Source organism: Equus przewalskii, chromosome 3 (assembly GCF_037783145.1).
Source record: "Equus przewalskii isolate Varuska chromosome 3, EquPr2, whole genome shotgun sequence".
Lineage (NCBI taxonomy): Eukaryota > Metazoa > Chordata > Mammalia > Perissodactyla > Equidae > Equus > Equus przewalskii.
In genome coordinates this window covers 58,601,778-58,626,424 of record NC_091833.1, presented here as the reverse complement: position 1 = coordinate 58,626,424, position 24,647 = coordinate 58,601,778, and the positions used below count along the sequence as shown (strand labels likewise).

General features: G+C 39.8%; 1 protein-coding gene across 1 annotated transcript; it reads left to right on the top strand.

Moving 5' to 3' along the window:
- Window positions 1-3,840: 3,840 nt before the first annotated feature.
- CXCL13 (C-X-C motif chemokine ligand 13) lies at window positions 3,841-9,953 on the top strand. The gene is made up of 4 exons (XM_008517859.2): window positions 3,841-3,993; window positions 5,567-5,699; window positions 8,490-8,570; window positions 9,090-9,953. The coding sequence occupies exons 1-4, from the start codon at window positions 3,930-3,932 to the stop codon at window positions 9,142-9,144; spliced, it is 333 nt and encodes a 110-aa protein (XP_008516081.1). The 5' UTR covers window positions 3,841-3,929; the 3' UTR covers window positions 9,145-9,953.
- Window positions 9,954-24,647: the final 14,694 nt, after the last annotated feature.

The window sequence follows — 24,647 nt, the reverse complement described above, 5'->3', positions numbered from 1 at the left end:
TTCAGAAGCTGAGCTCTTACCCCCAAGTTATAATACTTCCCTGATGTGCTGACAGGTATGTAGAAGCAAACAGATGTCACATTTTCAGCAGGTTAAAACATTTGTTAACGGAATACAGTAAGTTTCTGGTTTTTGTTTAAGTTGCTTTTTAAATAGCATGAAAGAAAATATTCTCGATTTGGTCACAGAGGCATTTGTCTTGTCTCCTACTTTATTGCAAACTACTTAAAATGATAAGACTTTTTCCCTTTAGTCATCTTAAACTCAACCGCAGGCCCTCTGTTCAATGCCTATTGGCTGGCTAGACTGGTAGCTACTTGGCCAGTTGTGCCATCTCTCTACTTTAGTGACATTTCACTGTTTCATATCTTGAGAGAGAATTTCCTTCTTCTTCTTGTCACCACTCTGCAATTAGCTGTCAGTGAGCACATTTTTCCTGTCTGCTTTCATAAGGGACCTGTGCGTCACACTCTGAGGACGTGACTTGTGCCAACATTTCTCTGAAGACAGTTTGAATATGCACATGGCTCACGCTTTACTAGACCAGGGCTTCTAAGACTTTAAGGTGCATTCAAATCACCTAGGAATCTTGTTCAAAGGGAGGACCTGAGATTCTGCATTTTTAACAAGCTCTCAGGTGAAGCTGATGGTGTTCGTCCACGGACCACAGCTTGAGTACTAAGGTACTCAGAGCTACCCAATTTTTCTTGGGTCTGGAGAGAAAAGTCTGGTTTGATTCCCAAGTCAGGGAAAAAACCCTCCCCATAATTTTCTCCTTTTTCCTAGATTTTTATATATCTGAACATAAAAATCAGGTTTAATAGAAATCAAATCGTCTGTTTTTGTTTCCAAACAGAAGTATCTATAAAAGCCATTTTTAAAATAAAATTTTTCACTTGGACCTTCATCTGTTTGTTCAAAATATTTTTCTTCTTGGCTTCAAAGTTTTTGAAATTTATACCCCTGCTGTAAATGGGACCATGGAGTGTCATACTGGAAACTTCTAGAATCACCTGGCTACCAGAGAACTGCCCAACCTCCAATCCCATCTTCAGGCAGGCAGATATGGGGCTTCTCTGGTCAGTGTAAGCTAGATACAGAACTCTGAGCATTAAAAGGACCAAAAGCAGATTTTAGAATTGCTCTGGAATTAGCTCCTTGACCCAGTAGTCCTATTTTAACGATGTCCAATTGTAGAATTTCCTAGATTTATTGAGAGTCCTCCTTCAGGTGCCTACGCCATTTCTGTTATTGTCAGCATCACTCATTTTTGCTCTAACAAGGAGATATATATAGTACATATAACAAAAGCAAATGTGAAACTCCTACACTTGTGTCCAAAGATCCAACTGCATGAGTGAAATGAATGAGACATAGTCAGAAATTGACCATTTTCAAAAGAAACAGAAATTTTGTTGCCTGCTAATTCAATATAAATGACCAGAAGAATGTTATTCAGTCTAGGAATGCTTTCATAGAAGAATAGTGCCTAGGACAAAGGAGATAGTGGGCTTCCTCTACTTTCTATTGGCAAAGCCATACTTGGGGTAGTATGGTGTTCAGATGTGTGTGCATGCGGTGTGTGCGTGTGTGTCTGTGTGTGTATCTGTAAGTCAGAGAAGGTACGGGAAGGAAAAGGAAGGGCAATCATGATTTAGGAGAAACAATGAAATAGATCAACAGGTTTCAAAAAGATAAACCAGTTGGCAAAAAGATGGTGAGAGAGCTTCAAACTGTGTGATAAATTTTAAAACCTAGAGATTTTTTTTTTACCATTGAAGTGAGTACGTGGAGGTTTTAGAATGGAGGTTAGTAAGACCTATTGATAATGGATGGATGGATGGATGGATGGTTGGATGGATGGGTGGATAGACAGCCAGCCAGACAGACTATCTATTGAATACATTCTGTGTGCCAGGCACTTTGCCAAAAACTCTACATACACACAATTTTATTCTCCAAACAACCCTTTAAAATTAGTATTATCCCCATGAGAAAACTGGGAAATATGAGGCATGGATAAATTAAGTGACCTATCCAATATCATTGACCGGGTGACTCCATAGTTTGTGCTCTTAACCTCTAGCTTATAATCCTGTGTAACAGCCACGGAGGTCCACTGCTCAGATTTCCCTTACAGAAATAACTTGCTAGCCAGCTGTGAGAAGTACAGTTAGCTGACAGCATCCAGCTGTTAGCACCCTCAGAATCTGCCTTGGCCTTCTACCAGAAACCAGGCTGTTTCTGAGAAGCCCTAGCCGATGACTGAGCCTGGCAGGGGTGGTAAGGCCTGGACTGCTTTGCTCATTGTGAGTCTCCTCCAACAGATGGTCTTTTCCGTGGAGTTCCTCAGCTGAGTTGAGTTGTCACGGGCATTGTCAGATCAGCGTTGCAATCTGAGGCTCTCCCTGCCCACTCCTGCCTCCTTCCCACTTTTATCTATCACAGGAGTTATTCTGCAAAAACCTTCTTTTACTCCAGCATCCATCTCAGCATCTGCCTCCTGGAGGACCCAGCTAACACACCCTGTCTTCAAATATTTGGAGTCTACATATGAAAGAGCCTTTAGAATTGTTTTCATGCAGCGACAAGGTGTTGAGTTAGGACAAAGTGACAAAGCTATTAGGGAAGCAGCTTCACGTGTACATAAGGAAGAACTTTCCAACAATTAGAACTGCCCACACAACGGACTGGGCTGCCTCCAGACTGCTGAGTCCCCTGTCCCTGCAGTCATTCAGGCCAACTGGAGAGCTGCTTGTTGTGAGAAGGGCGCGTGACGTTACCACAACCTCGACTCCATACACACTGGAGCATTCAGGATGTAAACACTCACAATGCTAATTGAGTAGCAAAAATCAGATTGTTTAGAAAGCCACACCAGGAAGACTAAACCTCTGACTTTTCAGTAATTCAATGGGTCTGGTTTCATACATCCACACCTGTATACTTCCAGGGCAGCCTGGTGGCACTCTAGGCCAGACCAGTCATTGTCCACATAATTTTCTTTTTTTTTTTTAATCAAAGAGCTCCTAGCAAGTGAGTTAAGGCTGTGGGCCATTTTGCAGGATCAAAACCAAACTGTGCTTACATGCATCAAACAAACTGTAATATGGGGTGGGGTTCGGCACCTGATGAAATCCTAATGGTACCCTCCACTAACCCTCAATAACTCTCCAGCTCAATAACATGCATACCAGAGCCAGGAAGATTCTCTTCCTCAAAGCCGTGGCCTCCCTCCCTTCCGCCAGACACAGGCACACCAAGCAGGGGACACAGAACTTGCCCCCTTCCAGGATTTCCACAGTGGTCAGATTGCATAATCATGTATTTCAGATAGTGAAATAAGAGGTGGGGAAGTCTGGAAAAACAGTAACCTAGTCAGCATAGGGATCTGTCTTTACAGAGAAGTTCCCTGGATCTGCAAATATTTACTGAGCACCCACCAAAGTCTCGACGCTCTTGCAAGTCCTAGGGACAAAATGATGTGCCCAACTGAGTCCCTAATTTCATGGAGCATATGTTCAAATGCCATTGAGAAAGTCTGCTGACCCTTCACTGACAGAAGCGATCAAAGCCACCATCACTGATAGTGGTCCTAGAGAGAGTGCTGTGGAGCCGCCAAACTGGTATCTTTTTCCGCCCGCCCCACCCCCAGATTCCTGCAGCATCCCTGCCATTTATAGTCTACATGTTCAAAAGACATCTTTTTAGACTAACAGTGCTCTGAAGCAAATTCATAGAATTTGCAAGAGGAGTTCAAAAAAAGCAAGCTCAGCAATATTTGGGGGCTTTTAAAACTGATGATGCAGCTGACCTACTAGAGACAAAGGCAGTGGGAGGGCTCTTTCTGGCATAAATAAATAGGAGTCTGTGCTGAGAACCCACAGTTTAGACTCAGAGCTGAAGTCTGAACTCCACCTTGAGGCAGAATGAGGTTCATCCCAGGATCTCTGCTTCTCACACTGCTGCTCTGCAGCCTCTCTCCAGTCCATGGTGAGAACTTTCGCTTATGTAGTCATTGTGCTTTGAACAGAAATGGTCTTCAGCCGTTTCAATGTGTTTTTTTTCAATTAGAAAATGGGGGGAAATATGACTGAAGGGGAGAAAACTGCTCACCTGCTTCTAGATTTCTAAAAGTAAGGTGCTTAGGGATGTAACTCTTAGAGGCTGGAAGCATTTATATTATTAAGATTGTTATTCATAGAAGGAGGAGATGCTGGAAGTCCAATGTCCCATGTGACTTATACTTGGTTTGTCTATTCCCGGCCTTTTTCAGATTCAGTTCTGCTATAACTAATTCTTTCCTTGTGTCTCTTCTTTGTTCTGCTTTTCATTGCTACCCGTGTTCTGACCAGACCCTTTATATGGTTTAAAGATTATTGACCCCAACTGGTTAGTCTCCTGCAGGGAAAGTCTGATACAGTTCTATATGGTTAGCTCTGACATGAACCATGTCTGCGCTTTCTGCAAAGAAGCAGTCTTTCAAGCCTGAATGAGGAGGCTATCTCTGTGTAAATAGATAAATATCTAGTTCAAGTGTAAGTTTTTGTACAGCTGAACGAATCTGGTGCATGTGCAGAATGATATTCTGCTGAGGTGTAGAAAACAAATTTTTGTTCTTAAAATGTAGGGAACTTTGGTTTCAATTTTTATTTTGTTTCACACATTATTTTCGTTCTTCAAGCCCCTCATCTCTCTATTCCTCCATGATGCTTTTCCAATGCTCCTGGCAAAGCCCTCTGTTCTCATAATGCAGCTTGGACCTTGGGTGAAATATAACATTGTGTGATATTTTAGTTTTGGTTCATTGGCTTCCCCCACTAAATTGTAAACACCTTGAGAGTCAGGTCCCTTTTATTTGCAAATACATGTCAGGTGCTATGGTAGGCACTGGAGATAAAGAGGGTAGAATTCATTAAAATGCATGCAATGAATTACATATAAAAGGATTAGTACTAGTAACCTTTGTTGTTGAATAAAAATAGTCTTGAATTTTTATTACTGGTTTTTGTTTGGTAATGATTCGCAACTGAGATGTTTGGTAATGATTTGCAACTGAGATGGAGACGTTTTTGCAACAAAAACAGAAAAGTGTCTTCCGTGGTGTTTCCTCAAACTGAGAGACCAGGAGGGTTGAGGGGAGGGAGTATAAGAGAGAACTCTGCTACAGCTTGTTATTGCTCTGGGGACTGTAAGGAGTTCATGTCCTCGATTTTTACGTGTTGGGAGTAAAGATCAGTTGATTTTATATTGCATTAATTATAGCTGATAGTGGCAGCTCTCGAATTTTATTATCTGGACAATCACCTGAGTACCAATATAACGCTACCACAAATTTCCATAGGTATTGTGTTTTTAAAAAAACTAGTTTTATTTTTATGATTTTGGTAGAAAATATTTGAAAATAAGCCACGACAAGCAGAAATACACAAACTAAAGTCACGTGGGTGGAAGCACAGGCTTGAAATTTTTAAATCTTCAAACGCACCGTATGAAAGATTAGTAATTAAGTTCTAGTTATGAATTACATGCGAAAGGATTAAAATAACTGATTCTGTGTTTACAGGTGTTCTGGAGGCCTATAATACAAACTTAAAGTGTAAATGCATCCAACACACCTCATTCTTCTTCCCCATCCGCCACATTGACCGGGTTCAAATTGTTTCCCCTGGGAACGGGTGCCCAAACATGGAAGTCATGTAAGTTGCAAGAAAAATATATACGTTATTCCTTCCTCTCAATGAAATTCAGATCGAATATTGCCACATAGTGTTCTTACTTACTCAAGAATCCCAAAGTGATTTACTTTCAGTGTTGCTAACAATTCTCAGGCTAATGATGATTGAGAATCAGCGGTATTTGTAAAGTACAGACTTTGCAGTGGCCCTGAGCTAAGTGCTTGCTGCACACTCTCTCATTTTATTCCTTCAACAGCCCTATTAAGGTATGTCTATTGTTATCCCTCCCTTACAGATGCAGAAACACATGCTTAGGGAGGTTAACGAATGGGGGTACCCTTAGAAGGGACAGACTCAGGATTCTACCCACACTTTCCCCCACCCAGCCTCTTATCCGCCAAATACAAATTGCCAGCAGAAGCAGATGCTTTGTTCCCCAGAATTTAAAGAGCAAGAAAATAAGTAACACCAATAGTCATTGGTCGAACGTCTATTTTATGGAACTCTCCCTTAGCTTTAGGTTCTATCAACTTTGATCCCATAACTGATTAAAAAGTTAGGCTAAGGGGACAGAAGTGGCTGCAAGAGATTTAATAGATATTTTCTTTTTTGAAAAGGTATGACCACTTGCTACTGTGGCCCTCCTTTTTTTGTACTCCCAGAGAAATCTGCAGATACTTCTATCATAGCATTTTCCATGACACATCAGATGAGACTTTACACACTGCATGTAAAGCCCCAGCCCAGTGCCTGGTACCGGGGAAATGTTCAGCAAATGTTAGCTGCAATTATTATAGCATCATTGCATTGAAACAATCAGGTTTGTTTTTTTTCTCTTTCACTCCCACCAGAAAATAAGTTCTTTATAGACAGGGATCAGATATTATTTATTTCTCTATTCCCAGTGCTTTATCCCTTACCTGGCATATACTAGAGGCTCAACAAATGTTGGATTGCTGTATTGAATATTTACAACAATAGATTGTAAATTGTTAAAAATTTACAGCAATTTGCTGGGGATCTTTTGCATATCACTACTTACAACTTTCATTTCTCCTTCCTGGATCTATGTTAATGAACCGAGCGCTCACAACACATTGTCATATTTATTCTGCATAGCATCTCTCTCAGGGCCTCCCTGACTTGGCTTTCATTACCATTTCTTTCCTGGGACCTCTTTAGACTTTGAAATGTTTGTAAGGACGCACTTTTTATTTATCCCATTTTGATATCAGTGCTTTGAGTCTTGAACTAGTTATATTCAACTTGTAAAAAAGAAATATGGGATATCAAAAATATGTACAAAATTTTTCATTAAAAAAGCATTATCCTTTCACTAATGTCTTTGCCAGTGAAACCACGAATATTGCCCTCAAACTCAGAGATGTGAAGTCTAGCCATGACCTATGTGGGAGCAGTCTCTCTGGCTGTGCAGAAAACTGACACTCCTTTCTTTTCATTACATTTCCTCTGCCATGAGTCAAGTGTCTCACCTCCCAACCAAGGGAAGTAATGCACCCTTATTTTCTCTACTTCAACTTCCATCATTTGGAGGTGACAAAAATTGATTTCATATCTTCTCACCAAATTCTGCATTTCTGAATTTTAACCAGATACAGAAAAAAAAAAAGCTGCAAATTATTGAGAAACTCATAGCAGTCACGGGGGAAGATACTGTGAGTCCAGATGGTCAGAAATCTGTTTTTCCATCATGAATTCAGAAACCAAATTGGAAGGTTTTGCCTAACAACTCAACAGTTCTATGATCTCTGACCTCTCACAGATTCACTTACAAGGGTAGAGTTTCAAAGCTAGATGGATGGATCCTCGCTTTGTCATTTTACAGCTAAGATAAATGACACGTCAAGAAATTGTGTTTTGTTCAAGTTACCCCAATAAGGAGTAGAGTCTCCCAGTTTGCTCTCACCTGGGAGACCTCACTTCTTCCACTGCAGGTAAAACATTCAACACTGAGTCTGGCACTTGGTAACCCTTCAGATCACGCCTATGTAGAGCAGTGGCTAAAAGTATGGGTTATGGAGTCAGAGAACCTTCATTTGAATCCTGCTCTATCATTCATTTGTTGTGCAATCTTGGATAATTTGTTTAAACTCTCTAAACCTCAAGTTCCTCATCTGAAGGTGAGGAAATAATAGTTCTTCCAGCATAGGACTTTTTTGAGATTAATTGAGATAATCCATATTACTTGCTGAGCATAGTGGCCGGCACATTGTAAATGTTTGATCAATATCAGCTACTAATTGTTGTTGCTGCTTTTGTTGTTGCTTAATTGCTTAGAACAGTGAAAGCCTTGCTAACTGGTGGTTCACAAAATGTAGATGTCACTCAGAACAATCAGCTCTGTAACCTCTCCCACTTTAAATTTCATTGAATTTTTTTTAAATGAAAGGTCCTCAAAAGAGTGTTGCTTATAGTCTGTTTTGTTCTCCCAAGCTCAATGAATGAACACATTTTGAAGATACTGTGATATAACCTTAGAAGGGAGCCGACCTAGGAGTCAGCTAGTTGGTCCACCTCCAATTCATATAAAGGTTGTCAACCAAACGCTAACCTTGGACATGTGAGATTCTGACAACTTCATATTCAGCTCCACCAGCTCACACATACCAGTCTACAAATAGGGTTTTTCTTATTCTTCAGATTTAATGGTACAAATCACCAACCACAGATCTAAAACTGCCACCTCCAATTTCACTTCATCTGTGAATAATTATTTTTATACTCAACTCTTTCCTTAAGTGCAGGATTGACTAAATTGCTTTATTTTTATTTTCGTTTGTTTCCCCCCAGAATTTGGTTGAAGAATAAGTCCGTTGTGTGCTTGAACCCTAAAGCCAAATCAACAAAAAAATTAATGAATGTATTATGGAGGTAAGTCAGGCATACCAAGGGTTTTCAGATTCCACTGAAGGGTTTTCAAATTTTTATTGAAGGGCGTCCCATGGGGAACATTTTAAATTTATGAGAAGTTCCTAGGGGCCAGCCCCATGGCCGAGTGGTTAAGTTCTCATGCTTCGTTGCGGCGTCCCAGGGTTTCACTGGTTCAGATCCTGGGCGCGGACACAGCGCCGCTCATCAGGCCACATTGAGGCAGCGTCCCACATGCCACAACTAGAAGGACCTGCAACTAAGATATACAACTATGTACCAGGAGGGATTTGGGGAGATAAAGCAGGAAAAAAAAAATTTATGAGAAGTTCCTAAAACAAATGCCTATTCAGTATTATTATTTATCAGACAGAGTTGAGGTGACTCATTCCAGCAGCTCAGTTAACTAAACTGAAGCCAGTATGCACAATATTTCTTGTTTTATATCTCCAGAGGAAAGCCAAAGTTTCTGGTAAGTCTTTCTCTAAACATGACTCTCTTGTTTTTGTTTTTGTTTCACAGAAAAACTTTTCCTTCAACTCCACCAACTCCAGTATCTAAGAGTATGACTACCTGAGGCCAATATCCCCACTGAGGATACCTGCATTCCCCCCTCATTCCTGCTCTGGGTTTTAGTTTTGTGTTTGATTGAATCTTTCCCAAGAAAAAGTCTTCCACATACAAGCAAGCATGAGAATGTATGTAAAAATAACCCTGCAGAAGCTGATGGGGCAAACTTGAGCTTTTTGCGAATACAGGACCCTATACACTTGGAGTTTACATTGTTATTCATCAAGGAGGAAAGTTTCTTTGAGGATACTTACTTAGTTATAAATCATATGCATTTCTTCTGATAATATACCTATTGTTTAATGCTAAATTTTCCTGGAAAATAAGGGAATGAGAAGTTAAACCTCAACTCTGAACACGTGGCTTGAATTAAGAAGGAAATAATGGTATGATTTCAATCAATCATTTTACATGCTAAGAAAACCAGGCTTCCATAAGAGCCTGGAAAAGCTGCCTGGGAAACTCATGGAACTTTGACATGACAGCAGACAGAGGGCTTCGTATAGTAGAGTCTTCTGTTTAAAAGCTCACTATTGAGAGGAATGAGGTCCTTCAATTTTAAAGAGTTCCTTTATAAGATTTATTGTCACACATAAAAACTAATAACATTCAAAGATCCCCAGACTTAAATCCATAGAATATCCAGGAAAAGCATTTGAAGGGTGATATTCAGGTATACTCCTTTATACATTTGCTTTGATGGACTTTTTACTCACATTTTTTGCAAAGACTTTTTTTTTTTTGGTCTCTGGTATCCAATTCTTTAATGCTTCTTGTTAATCTAATGCTGTTCAATAAACCTGAACAAACATTTTACTTGATTATGAGTGATTCATTCTTAACGGCGCACTTACTCAAATTCAGACATTCTTTGACTCACCATAATGAAAAGTAGGATTTCATCATGTTAATTTTCCTTTGCGTGCCGTTTGCCTTTTATAGATTATCTCAATTATATGGCAAAGTTGAGTGAAGTGATTCCTGACATTAATACAGTGGGAAAATGCTTGGCCATGAGGGCCTCTTTCCCTTGGTATACTCATCATGATTTCCTTCAGAAATTTCCAAACTCTTACTAAAATCCATTTTCACTGTCTCATTATACTGATTCTTAAGGTCTCCAATGTTTCATTTGACAAAGTTTTGCCTTGAGTTTGACAAACAAAAGTTGCAGATACTTAAATTCCCGTCTCCTTCCTTCCCCAGTTCCAGCCTGGCTCTCCCGCTAACTGCTGCCTTGAGCTCCACTCCAGTCGTGCCCCTCACCCTCCCCACTGCTTTCGGGTTGCCACTCCTAGCACACCCAGGTTCCAAGCTACATCTGGCTCCCTCTTTCATTTTTCTCCTTTTATTTTTCGATCTATTTTTATTAAATAGATTTCTTGGGAGGAGTAAAGAGCACTTATAAATATAGTTGTCTCTCGGTATCCACAGGGGATTGTTTCCAGGTCCCCCACAGATACCAAAATCTGTGCATTCTCAAGTCTCTTACACAAAATTACATAGTACAATGAATACAGTTGGCCTGCCATATCCGTGGGTTTCGCATCTATGGATTCAACCAACCACAGATGGATACTGTATTACATTTTCTGTTGTCTACAATTCAATGTTTATTTCTTACAAACATACACACACAAACAAAGGGATCATAAAATGCCATCAAAATCCTTCATTCAGCATTTCTCAGACTTCAGCTTTTAGGGGTCAGGAATTACTTCATTCTTTAGCTTGATTTTAGTCTTGAGACTGCAACCAGATGAATATTCAGGAGCCTCAAATAAGACATACGACCACTTTCAATGAAGCAGGTACTATTATCACCCTCCTTTTTCAGTGTAGAAGCTGAGACACGTAGGGCTTAAATAACTCACTCAAGGCCTTGCAGCCACTAAAGGGCAAGCCAAAATTTGAAACCAGGCCATCTAGGGCCAGAGTCTATGCTTCTAACCACTACTATGCTGACTCTATACGGCGTAGGTATCACCAGTGTCATTTTACAGAAGCAGAAATGGAGGCAAATAGACATTCACTTGCCCCAAATCACATGACTAGTAAGAGACAAAACCAGAATTCAAACCCCAGGTTGCCTGACTCCTAAGCGAGTGGTCTTAATCATGTCACTATATCACCTCAACTTTTCTTATCCCTAAATGTGTTTCTTACCTCAGTCCCTTTATCCACTCTCCTTTTCAGGGCCAATCAAAGCCAGGGGAAGGGTGGGAGCTCCAGAGTATTCAGGCCTCACCTGGGTTGAGATATCCATGGAGTGTCGGCCAATCCCAAGGGGACTCTGGACCACCAAGAGGGCAGCATGAAGGCGGCAGGCAAATTTCCAATGAGAAACTGAAAACAGGGTCAGTCAGGGTTTCTAAGCTTGTTTTTCTTACCACACAAGCACCCATTTCTCAAAAGACACTGTAGATTTAGGGGTATTCAGCCTGATTTGGAAAGGAGTTTTAACCCATAGTTGGATGCAGGATAACTTCTTGAGCCAGTAAATGGCGCATCTGAGGAACTGAGTGGATTTGAGTTTAGAAAGGGAGAATGGTGAAACAATAAGGCAGAATTTAGATAATTTGTGGCTACATACATATGTATACAAATTAATTAAAATCCAAAGTAAAATAGAATTGAAGGGAAAATACAAAGTAATGCTGACCAAAACAGGATGTTCAACTCTGGGACATGGAACAAGGGAGCTGGAAGATCAAGCTACACAGGGATGTCTCAGTATGCAGGAACCTCTACTAAAGTGAGTTGAGCCTCAAATGCTCTGCTCTGACCATTAGAGGCTCAAGGAGGAAAAGATTCTGCTTCTCCAAGGGAAGCAGAATTCTCCCTTCTACCTGCTGAAGGGGCTTGGCTCTGCCTCACCTGGACCTGGTTTGCCCAGCTGTATGAGTTCTGTCCTAGTGGCTTCCATTTTCCATTGCCATCCTTTCTAGAATTCTCCCCTCTTACCGAGATGTGCCATTTTACTGCTCCCAACTCTATGTAAGCATCTGTCATGTCCCAGGGGTCTCTTGCTCTGAGGCAAAATTTGGTGGCACTTTTGAACAAAATGATGCTGGTCTACAGAAAACTTGGCGGAACTGAGAAAGGGAGGAAACCCATGAGTCAGAAGGATAATATTTAAAAGAGAAATCGCACCATTTTGTCACCCTCAGAGACAGAGGTTCTCCGTGTGTAGTTCCTCTGCAGAGCACCAGCAGCAGCATCTGGAATTCTTGTTAACATACATATTCTCAAGCACCTCTCCAGACCTACTGCATCACAAACTCAGGGGTTGGGCCTAGCCATCTGTGTTTAACAAACTGTGGTATGATAAAAAATATATATTGGGTCTTTGTCCCTGGTTTCTGGCACAGAGCTCCAAAACCCGTTGTAATCTCCTGACTGACACGAGCATCTTTTCTTTTTCACAATAAGCCCCTTTCCACACACCTGAGCTTTTGCTAATGATGTGGGCCCCTAGATAGCTTCAGGATGGGGCTTGTTGCCAGAGGAATCAACCATGTGACTAGAGAGTTGGAACTTTCAGCCTCGCCCCTGGACCTCCAGGGAGGGGAGAGGAGCTGGAGGTTGAGTTCAATCATCAGTGGTCAATGATTTAATCAATCATGCCTACATAATGGAACCTCCATAAAACCCCTAAACGATGGGGTTTGGAGAGCTTCTGGGTTGGTGAACACATTAAGGTGCTGAGAAGGTGGTGCACCTGGAGGCATGGAGGCAACGTACCCCCCTCTCCCCTACCTTGTCCTATGAGGCTCTTCCATTTGGCTGTTCTTGCGTTGTATCCTTTAAAATAAACCTGTAACAGTATGTAAAGCACTTTACTGAGTTTTGCGAGTCATTCTAACAAATTATCAAATCTGAGGTGGGGGTTGAAGGGGAGGGACCATGAAAATCTCCAAATATGTAGTCAGCTGGGAAGAAATATGAACAGCCTAAGCATCCCATTTGCAGCTGGCATCTGAAGTGGGGGCAGTCTTGTGTGACTGAACCCTTAACCTGTGGTGTCCACGCTAACTACAGAGAGTTAACATCAGAATTGAATTAAATTCTTGGACACTCAGTTGGTATCAGAGAATTGGAGAATTGGTTGCTGTCAGTAAATACTTGAGAAAAAAGAATTTCATGAACTCTTCAGGTGATTATGATGTTACTAGAGTTTGAAAAGCATTGTTCTAGGACAAGGGCTTTCAATCTTCAAAGTGCTTTAGTCATCTAGGGAACTTTCTTTTTTTAAATATCAGGTTTATTAAGGTATAATTTACAAACAGTAAAATTCATCCTCTTTCGGTGTTCAGTTCAATGACTTTGTTCAAACAGCACCTGTCTTAGTCAGTTTGGGCTGCTATAACAAAGTACCATAAAAGATAGTCCGTGCTCTTGGATTGGAAAGAATTAACATAGTTAAAATGTCCATACTTCCTAAAGCAATCTACAGATTCATTGCAATCCCTATCAAAGTTCCAATGACATTTTTCACAGAAATAAACAAAGAATCCTAAAATCTGTATGGAACAACAAAAGACCCTGAATAGCCAAAGGAATTCTGAGAAAAAAGACCAAAGCTGGAGGTATCACACTCCCTGATTTCAAAATATACTATAAAGCTATAGTAACCAAAATAGCATGGTACTGGCACAAAAACAGACACACAGATCAATGGAACAAAACTGAGAGCCCAGAAATAAACTCACTTTTCAACAAGGGAGCCAAGATATTTGCAAACCATATATCTGATAAGGGGTTAATATACAAAATATATAAAAAATTCATACATCTCAACAAGAAAACTAGCAACCCAATTAAAAAATGGGCAGAAGATATGAACAGACATTTTTCCAAAGAAGATATACAGATCGCCAACAGGCATATGAAAGGGTGTTCAACATCACTAATTGTCTCATATTGCTGGTGGGAGTACAAACTGGTGCAGCCACTTTGGAAAACAGTATGGAGATTCCTCAAAAAATTAAGAATAGAGCTACCATACTATCCAGCTATTCCACTGCTGGATATTTATCCAAAGAACATGAAAACACAATGCATAAAGATACATGCGTCCTATGTTCATCGCAGTATTATTCACAATAGCCAAGACTTGGAAGCAACCTAGGTGCCCATCAAGATATGAATGGATAAAGAAGATGTGGTGTATATACACAATGAAATACTACTTGACCATAAAAAATAATGAAATCTTGCCATTTGTGACAACATGGGTGAACCTTGTGGGTATCATGCTTAGTGAAATAAGTGAGAGGGAGAAAGGCAGATACCGTATGATCTCATTCATAAATATAAGATAAAAACAAAACAAACAAACACATAGAGACAAAGATTGGATTGGTGGTTACCAGTGGTGAAGAGAGAAGGGGGAGAAAAGGGTGACTCACACGTATATGGTGATGGATTAGTCTTTGGGTGGTGAACATGATATAATCTACACAGAAATCAAAATATAATGATGTACATCAGAAATTTATATAATGTTATAAACCAATGATAGCTATTTTAAAAAAAAGTACCATAGACTGGGTGACGTATAAACAACAGAAATTTATTTCTCACAGTCTGGGGGCTGGAAGTCCAAGATGAGGGTGCCAGCATGATTGGGTTCTGGTGAGAGCCCTCTTTCAGGTTGCATACTGCTCACTTCTCATTGTATCCTTACATGGAGGAGAGCAGAGAGGGGAAGTGAGCTCTTTGGCGACCCTTATAAGGACGCTAATCCTATCCATGAGGCCTCTACCTTCATGATTTCTTTAATGCTATTTACCTTCCAAAGGCCCTGTCTTCTAATACCATCACACTGGAGGGTAGACTTTGAAAATATGAATTTGGGGAGAACACAAACATTCAGTCCATTACAGCCCCAGCCCCTGTTTTGTTCCTATAATTTGCCTTTTCCAGAATGTCATATAAATGGAACCATACGATGTGTGGTTTTTCATCTGGCTGCTTTCACTTTGCGTAATGTTTTTAAGATTCGTCATGTTGAATGTATCAGTGGTTTATTCTTTGTTGTTTCTGACTACTATTGCATTGTATGGATATACCATAATTTGTTTATTCATTCACCAGTTGATGGACCTTCGAGTTGTTTCCAGTTTTTGGCTATTATAAATAAAACTGCTGTCAATATTCATATACAAGTCTTTGTGAGAACATATGATTTTGTTTCTCTCAAGTAAATACATAGAAGTGAGTTGCTGGGTCATATGGTAGATGTATATTTAACTTTATAAGAAGCTACTAAATTGTTTTCCACAGTGGCTATCCTATTTTGCATTGCCACTAGCAATACATGAGAATTTCAGTTGCTTCACATCTTCATCAGCACTTGGTATTGTCAGTGTTTCAAACTTTAGACATTTTAGTAGATGTTTAATCTCTTGTGATCTTAATTTGTATTAATTAATTAAAATGGCCAATTATGTTGAGCAGCTTTTTTTGTTAACTTGTTAGTTGTTTTTTTTTTTTGGTTTTTTTTTTGAGGAAGATTAGCCCTGAGCTAACTACTGCCAGTCCTCCTCTTTTTTGCTGAGGAAGCCTGGCCCTGAGCTAACATTCGTGCCCATCTTCCTCTGCTTTATATGTGGGACTCCTACCACAGCATGGCGTGCCAAGCAGTGCCATGTCCGCACCCGGGATCCAAACTGGCAAACCCTGGGCCGCCGAGAAGCAGAACATGCAAACTTAACCACTGCACCACCGGTTCGGCCCCTGTTGAGCACTTTTTAATGTGCTTATTTGAGATCCATATATCTGTGTTAGAAGTCTACCATACTTGAAAGCCTTTCTCCATTGAGTCACATTGGCAAAGTTATCAAAAAGAAATTGCCCATATATGTATGGATCTATGTCTGGACCCATATTCTGTTTCATTGATCTATATGTCCATCCTCATGCCAATACCACATGGTCTTGATTAGTGTAGATTAATAATAAGTCTTAAAATTCAGTAGCAGGAGTGTTCTGACTTTGTTCTTTTTCAAAATTGATTTGTACCTAAGTCCTCTGCTTTTCCATATGAATTTTAGAATCATCTTGTCAATTTCTACCTCTTAAAAAATTACTTTGATTGGAATTGTATTGACTCTATAGATCAATTTGAAGAGAATTGGCATCTTAATAATACTGAGTCTTCCAGTCATGAACACAATATATCTTTCCATTTATATAAGACTTCTCTGCTTTCTCTCAGCAATATTTTATAGTCGTCCACATTCAGATCTTGCAGTCCCCCAAAACCAAACCATGAGCTGTAGCCTTTGAAGGACTTTCATCTGTAGGATCAAGATAATCAGGTACGTTCCTTATTTATCATTCATATCATTTGGGAAGTGACTACATGTGGCTTCTAGCCTAACTTTAATTAAACAATATTGCTCCCTCCTTCACAAAAAAGTAGTGAATCACTTAAAGCGATTAGATGAGACACCTTCAAATTCCTCCCACCAGACCTGCCAGTCTACCCAAATCTCCTCCCATCCTTATCAATTCCCTTTTGCTACATTAGAGTATGTACCTCTACTCTTCATTCCTCCAAGGCCAATCCCTCTACCTGTATTTTAAATCTCATCCCTTCTCACTATCTCAGGAGCCACACACTATCAACCGTCCTTTTGTTCTCCTTTATAATCAAGCACTTTCTCCTGATTAGTTTCATCTCCATACTATTTAGCCAGCCCTGATGGTCTAGTGGTTAAGGTTCAGTGCTCTCACTGCTGTAGCCTAGTTCACTTCCCGGTCAGGGAACCACATCACCCCTCTGTTGGTTGTCATACTATGGTGGCTGCATGTTGTTATGATGCTGAAAGGTATGCCACCGGTATTTCAAATAACACCAGGGTCACCTATGGTGGACAGGTTTCAGCAGAGCTTCCAGACTAGACAGACTAGAAAGAAGAACTGGCCACCCACTTCTGAAAAAACTGGCCATGAAAACCCTATTAATAGCAGGAGAACATTGACTGATGTAGCGCTGGAAGGTGACAGAATGGTGCAAAAAGACCAGGCAGGGTTCCTCAACAACACCAACAAGAATAACCATACCATTTAAACATACACTCATCTCTCTAAAAGCAAAAACAAACAAAAAAGCCTCTTCTTAGACCCTTTCTGGCTATTGTGCCCCTCTTTCTCCTCCATCACAGCCAGACCTCTTGAGTTGTCTGCACTCAACTTCTCCATTTCCCTAGGTCTCTCTCACTCTACAGCAGCCTCCAAATCAGGCTTCCACTACATCACTGCCCTGAAACAACTGTCAATAAGATCACCAATGACCACTGCAGCAATATCAGTCAGCTATTTCCACAACAGTGCTATGTAGCTCAGTGGCTTACAATAAAAGCATTTATTTCTTGTCCATGTGTCTTCAGGTCAGCTGAGGTTTGACAGACAAGATTGAGTTTGGAATTAATTCAGGCCATTTGTTTGGTTCTGGTTTATTCCATGTGTCTCTCATTTTGAGGGAATCATATGATATTAAGGGAATATTCCTCTCATGGTGATGGCAGACGCAGAAGGGAGGTGAGCAGAAACATGCTATACCTCTTATGATCTAGGCTTGGAATTATCAGCCTGTTTTGTCCACTCACATTTTATTGGCTAAAGCAAGTCATATGGCCACGCCCAGTGTCAGTTGGGCAGGAAATTTATTTTACCTCTGGTAGAACTACAAAACCACATAGGGCATAGATACAAAAAGGGGGGGTAAAGAATTGGGAACAACAGTAAATCTTCCACAGTTGCCAAGTACAATGATCAGTATTTCATGCTCATCTTATGGACTCAGTGGTGTTTTTCAGGAAAGGAGAACTAGTGCACAGTTCCACTCTCTTCCCTTGGCACCCAGAACAGTACACCTCTGGATTTCCTTCTACCTTTCTAGCCACTCCCTCTCAGTCTTACTTTCAGGCTCATCCTTCTGCCTCTGGACACTCAATAATAGATACGATGACTTGGCTCTTTTTTTTTCACTATATACTCTCTCCCCAAGCAATATCATCTAAGACAGCATTCATTACCATGTAAACACTGATGACTCTCAACTTTTCATCCCAATTCTCCTCTGAACTCCATTCCGTTCCACCCAAATGACTTTGCTACATCTCTACTTTGGATTTTGCAAAGGTGCCTCAAACAATGTCAAGAACCAATATTCATGATCTAATTCCAATCTGGTTCAGCATTACCTACCTCACTGAAAGCTCTACAACTTGTCTAATTGTGCAAGACGAAAAACTAGGACTCACTTCAAAATATCTTCTTTCTCACTACCAGCTCCATATCCAATCAGTAACAAAACTCTATTGACTCATTTCCCTAAATATCCCCCTAATCTCTTCACACTCTCCATCTTTACTGCCACCCTATGCCTAGATGCCGTCAACTCTCACCTGGACTAATTAAATAGCTTAAGGCTGTATGTCTCCTCCATCCTCTCTGATATTGCTCCATAATGCAGCTAACTAATGCGATCCTTACAATATCAGATTATGTCGCTCTTGCTTCATTTCCAAACTCAAGGGTCACTTCTTCAGGAAAGCCTCCAGCCTCGGTCAGATCTCTTTGTGATATGCTCTCATGTAACTGTTTATTTTTCCTTGAGAACCTATCTCAGTCACTAATAATACACTTGTTAGTGTGACCATGTAACAAATATCTGTCTCCTCATGAGGCTATAAACTCTATGCAGTCAAGAACTATGTTTAGGAGAGTGACGTCAGCATCATGGCAGAGTGAGTTGTTCCCTTTGTCTCTCCCCTCTAAGTTACAACCAATTGGACATCCATTGACCAACAGAGGACTCTTTACACAGCACAACAGGAGGCCTAAGAGGTCCATGCATCTATACTTCTGAAGGTGGGTGGACTAGACCCCCGGGAAGCAGTGGAACTAGGGGAGCAATCTCTTCCCCCTTCCCCAGCAGCAGCTATCCAAGGTAGGGATCCTCACACTGGCCCACACATCTGTGAGCAGTCACATCAGGGACAAAAATGGTAATAAAACAGGCATGGCTTGCTTCCTACCTGTATCCCAGCAAATGCAGCCTGCAAGCTTGCAAGTGGTCATGGCAGAGACAGAGAAGGTGGATGCAGTGTGCTCCCTGCCTGTCTCCCAGCAGATCCAACGTACACATCCACACCACTCCCCCAGCAATAGTCAAGTCTTGCCAACAGTGGGGATAGTATAAAAAACTCAGATTTTCCTGGCTGGGGTGGGATGCCCTGGCCTGAGATTTCAAAACATGCTGCTAGCACTATAGACCAGAGGCTGCACAGTGGGCAGCAACAAAAACCTTTTCCTGTGTAGCCCCTGCTCCCCTCTAGTGGCGGCAGGTTGAACCTGCAACCAGAGGCTTCAGAAACTGCAGCAGAACCAGTGCAGCCCCCAGTGGCAGCACCCCTGACAGTAGCTCCGCCAACAGTGGGGGCTACCTACAATTCCCCAGGTCCTCAGCCCCCTGGCAGTGAAAGCAACATCTGTGAACCCAGTACCCCTGGCAGTTGTGCCACTAGCACCCCAGACAACCCAGGTGCAGCAGCCCAGGTGGTGCATGGGGCAGCAGCAACTGAGCCTGTGGAGATCTCATGGAGAGCCAGTGGAGGAACACAAGACCCAGGTGACTCTGGAAGCAGCAGAAGTGCTTACAACCTGGTGACCCCAGTGGTGACACCAGTGGGGACAACATCATAAGGAACAAGTCACCAGCACTTCAGAGGGAAAAGTGGCACAAGGAAGGAACTAATGATGCCTCTGGCAGAGACAGTGGAGGGTGGAAAGTGCAGGCTCTCAGATATAATGAGAAGCAGCTCAGAATCAAAGTAACCAAAGCCATATCCAAATAAGAAAGGTGGTTACCACCACAAATACACCGACAGAGGATCAATTCATCAAGCACCATGAAGAACTACAGGAACACAGCAGAACAGCAGGAGAATGACAACTCTCCAGAAACATACTCGAAGTCATAGTAGTTTACAATCTAACTGACAGAGAGTTCAAAATAGTTGTCATAAAGAAACTCAATGAGTTACGAGAAAGCTCAGAAAGACAGTTCAATGAGCTCAGGTATAAAATTAATGAACAGAAGGAATACTTCACCAAAGAGATTGAAACGCTAAAAAAAACCCACAGAAATTCTGGAGATGAAGAACACAATTAATGAGATGAAAAAATAATGTAGAAAGCATAAAAAATAGAGCAGACTATATAGAGGAGAGAATTAATGACATTGAAGATAGAAACCTAGAAATGATTCAGTTGAAGAGAGAAATAAGATTTTTTTTAAAATGAAACTTTTCAAGAAATATTCAACTCAATTAGGAAAAGTAACATAAGGATTATAGGTATCCAAGCAGGAGAAGAGAGGGAGAAAGGAGCATAGAGCTTATTCAAAGAAATAATAGCTGAGAACTTCTCAAACCTGGGAAAGGAACTGGACATGAAAGTACATGAAGCTAATAGAACTCTTAATTACTTCAATGCAAGAAGGCCTTCTCCAAGGCACATAATGTTAAAATTGTCAAAAGTAAATGACAAAAAATATATTAAGGGCAGCAAGACAGAAGCAAATAACCTAAAAGGAACCCCTATCAGGCTTTCAGTGGATTTCTCAGCAAAAGCCCTACAGGCTAGGAGTGAGTAGAATGATATATGCAAAATACTGAAAGACAAAAACTATCAGCCAAGACACTCTATCCAGAAAAATTACCCTCAGATATGACAGAGGAATAAAATCTTTCCCAGACAAACAAAAACTAAGGGAGTTCATAGCCACTAGAACTGCCTTAAAAGAAATATTGAAAGGAGCCCTAGTATTTGAAACAAAAAAAGCAAGGGTTTACAAACTTTTGAGCAAGGAGATAAGTAGACAGACAGAATCAGAAAATTGCAGCTATATATCAGAAGAGGTTAGAAAATGCTTAATTATAGCATAAAGGACAAAGGAAAAGAAAGCATCAAAAATAACTATACCCACTTCAGTTAGGTCACAAACTCACAACACAAAAAATAATAAATTGTGACAACAAAAATATAGATGAAGGAGAGGAAAAAGACAGAGCCTATATAGGCTAATGGAGATAAGAGGCTAACAGGAAAATGGCTATCTCATCTATGAGATCTTTTATGCAAAATTGATGGTAACCACAAAACAAAAAATAAGAGTAGAGTCACAAATCATAAATAAAGAGAAAATGGAGAAAAACATTACAGAAAACCACTAAACTGAATTGGCAGACAGAAATACAAGGAAAAAGAAACAATGGAAATATAGAACAACCAGAAAACAAAAGATAAAATGTCAGTATTAAGCCCTCATATATCAATAATAACTCTAAATGGAAATGGATTGAATTCAGCAATCAAAAGACATAGAGTGGCTAGATGGATTTTTAAAAAGACTCAACAATATACTGCCTCCAGGAAACACAACTCAGCCCTAAAGACAAATATAGGCTCAGAGTGAAAGGATGGAAGGTGAAACTCAAAGCAAATGACAAGCAAAAGAAAGTGGTTGTAGCCATACTTATATCAGACAAAACAGACTTCAACATAAAAAAATAACAAGAGACAAAGAGGGGCATTATACAACGATAAAAGGGACATTCCACTGAGAAGACATCACACTTATTAATATATATGTACCTAACACAGGAGCACCAAAGTATATAAAGCAACTATTAACAGAACTAAAGGGAGAAATTGGCACCAATACAATAATAGTAGGGGACCTTACACCCCACTTACATCAATGGATAGATCATCCAGGCAGAAAATCAACAAGAAAACAGTGGCCTGAAAAGAAACACTAGACCAGGTGGACTTAACAGATATATAGAGAACATTCCATCCAAAAACTGCAGAATACACATTCTTCTCAAGTGCACATGGAACATTCTCAAAGATAGATCATATGCTGGGAAACAAGCAAGGATCAATAAATTTAAGAAGCTTGAAATCATGTCAAGCAACTTTTTCACCACAATCGTATGAAATTAGAAATCAACTACAAGAAAAAAGCTGGAGAAGCCACAAATATTTGCAGATTAGACAAGATGCTACTGAAGAATTATTGGACTAATGAAGAAATCAAAAGAGAAATCAAAAAATATCTAGAGAGAAATGAAAATGAAAACAAAATATACCAAAACCTATGGGGTGCAGCAAAAGCAGTACTAAGAGGGAAATTTATAGTGATCGAGGCTGACCTCAAGAAATGAAAAAAATCCCAAATAAACAATCTAACACTATACCTAAAAGAACTAGAAAAAGAAGAAGAAACAAAGCCAAAGTCAGTAGAAGGAAAGAAATAATAAAAATTAGAGCAGAAATGAATGAAATAAAGACTAAAAAAAAAAATAACAAAAGGATCAATGAAACTAAGAGCTGGTTCTTTGAGAAGATAAACAAAACTGACAAACACTTAGCCAGACTCACTAAAAAAGAGAGAGAAGGCTCAATTAAACAAAATCAGAAATGAAAGAGGATAAATTACAATAGACATACAGAAATAAAAGGATTGTAAAAGAATACTATGAAAAGCTATATGCCAACAAATTGGATAAAGTAGAAGAAATGGATAAATTCTTAGAATTATATAACCTCTCAAAACTGAATCAAGAAGAAACAGAGAATGGGAACAGACCAATTCACAAGTAGAGAGATTGAAATGGTAATCAAAAAGCCCCCCAAAAAACAAAAGTCCAGACCAGACAGCTTATCTGGTGAACTGTACCAAACATTTAAAGAAGATTTAATACCTATCCTTCTCAAACTATTCTGAAAAATTGAAGAGAACAGGATGCTTCCTAACTCATTCTATAAGGCCAACATTACCCTGATACCAAAACCAGACAAGGACAACATAAAAAAGGAAAATTACAGATCAATATTGCTGTTGAACATAGATGAAAAAATCCTCAACAAATATTAGCAAATTGAATACAACAATACTTCAAAAGGATCATACACCACAATCAAGTAGGATTTATTATAGGGATTCAGGGATGATCCAACATCTACAAATCAATCAATGTGATAGACCACATTAACAAAGCGAAGAATAAAAATCACATGATCACCTTAATAGATACAGGGAAAGATTTGACAAAATCCAACATCCAGTTATAATAAAAACTCTCAATAAGATGGGTATAAAAGGAAAGTACCTCAACATAGTAAAGACCAAATATGACAAACCCACAGCCAACATCACACTCAATGGTGAAAAACTGAAAGCCAACCCTCCAAGAACAGGAACAAGACAAGGGTGCCCACTCTCACCACTCCTATTCAACATATTACTGGAAGTTTTAGCCAGAGCAATTAGGCAAGAAAAAGAAATAAAAGGGATCCAAATTGGAAATGAAGAAGTAAAAGTGTCACTATTTGCAGATGACACAACTCTAATATAGAAAACCCTAAAGAACCCACCAAAAATCTATTAGAAATAATCAATGAATATAGTAAAGTTTCAGTACAAAATCAACATACAAAAATCAGTTGCAGGGCTAGCCCTGTGGTCGAGTGGTTAAGTTTGCATGCTCCACTTTGGCAGCCCAGGGTTTCGCTGGTTCAGATCCTGGGTGCAGACATGATACCACTTGTCAGGCCACGCTGAGGAAATGTCCCACATGCCACAACTAGAAGGACACACAACTAAAATATACAACGATGTACTGAGGAGATTTTGGGAGAAAAAGCAGGGGAAAAAAAAGATTGGCAACAGTTGTTAGCTCAGGTGCCAGTCTTTAAAAAAAGAAAATCAGTTGCATTTCTATACAATAACAACAAACTACCAAAAAGAGAAATTGAGAATACAATCCCATTATAACTGCAACAAAAAGAATAAAATACATAGGAATAAATTTAACCAAAGAGGTGAAAGACCCCTACACTGAAAACTATAAGACATTATTGAAAGAAATTAAAGAGGACATAAACAAATAGGAAGATATTCCATGCTCATGGATTGGAAGAATAAACATAGTTAAAATGTCTGTATTACCTAAAGGAATCAACAGATTCAATGAAATCCCAATCAAAATCCCAATGACATTCTTCATGGAAGTAAAACAAAGAATTCTAAAATTTATGTGGAACAACAAAAGACCCCAAATAGCCAAAACAATCCTGAGAAAAAAGAACAAAGCTGGAGGTATCACACTCCCTGACTTCAAAATATAGTACAAAGCTACAGTAATCAAAACAGCATGGTACTGGCAGCAAAACAGACACACAGATTAACAGAAAAGAATTGAGAGCCTGGAAATAAAACCATACATCTATGGACAGCTAATCTTACACAAAGGAGCCAAGAACATACAATGAACAAAGGAAAGTCCATTCAATAAATGGTAGTGGGAAAACTGGACAGCCTCGTGCAAAAGAATGAACGTAGACCATTATCTTACACCATACACAAAGATTAACTGTAAATGGATTAAAGACTTGAATGTAAGACCTGAAACCATAAAACTCTTA

Excerpts from the sequence above, each read along its gene's own strand:
- CXCL13 (XM_008517859.2), top strand. The coding sequence starts at position 3,930 with ATGAGGTTCATCCCAGGATCTCTGCTTCTCACACTGCTGCTCTGCAGC. Across the intron at positions 3,994-5,566 it reads CAGCCTCTCTCCAGTCCATG|GTGTTCTGGAGGCCTATAAT; the intron begins GTGAGAACTTTC and ends CTGTGTTTACAG. Across the intron at positions 5,700-8,489 it reads TGCCCAAACATGGAAGTCAT|AATTTGGTTGAAGAATAAGT; the intron begins GTAAGTTGCAAG and ends GTTTCCCCCCAG.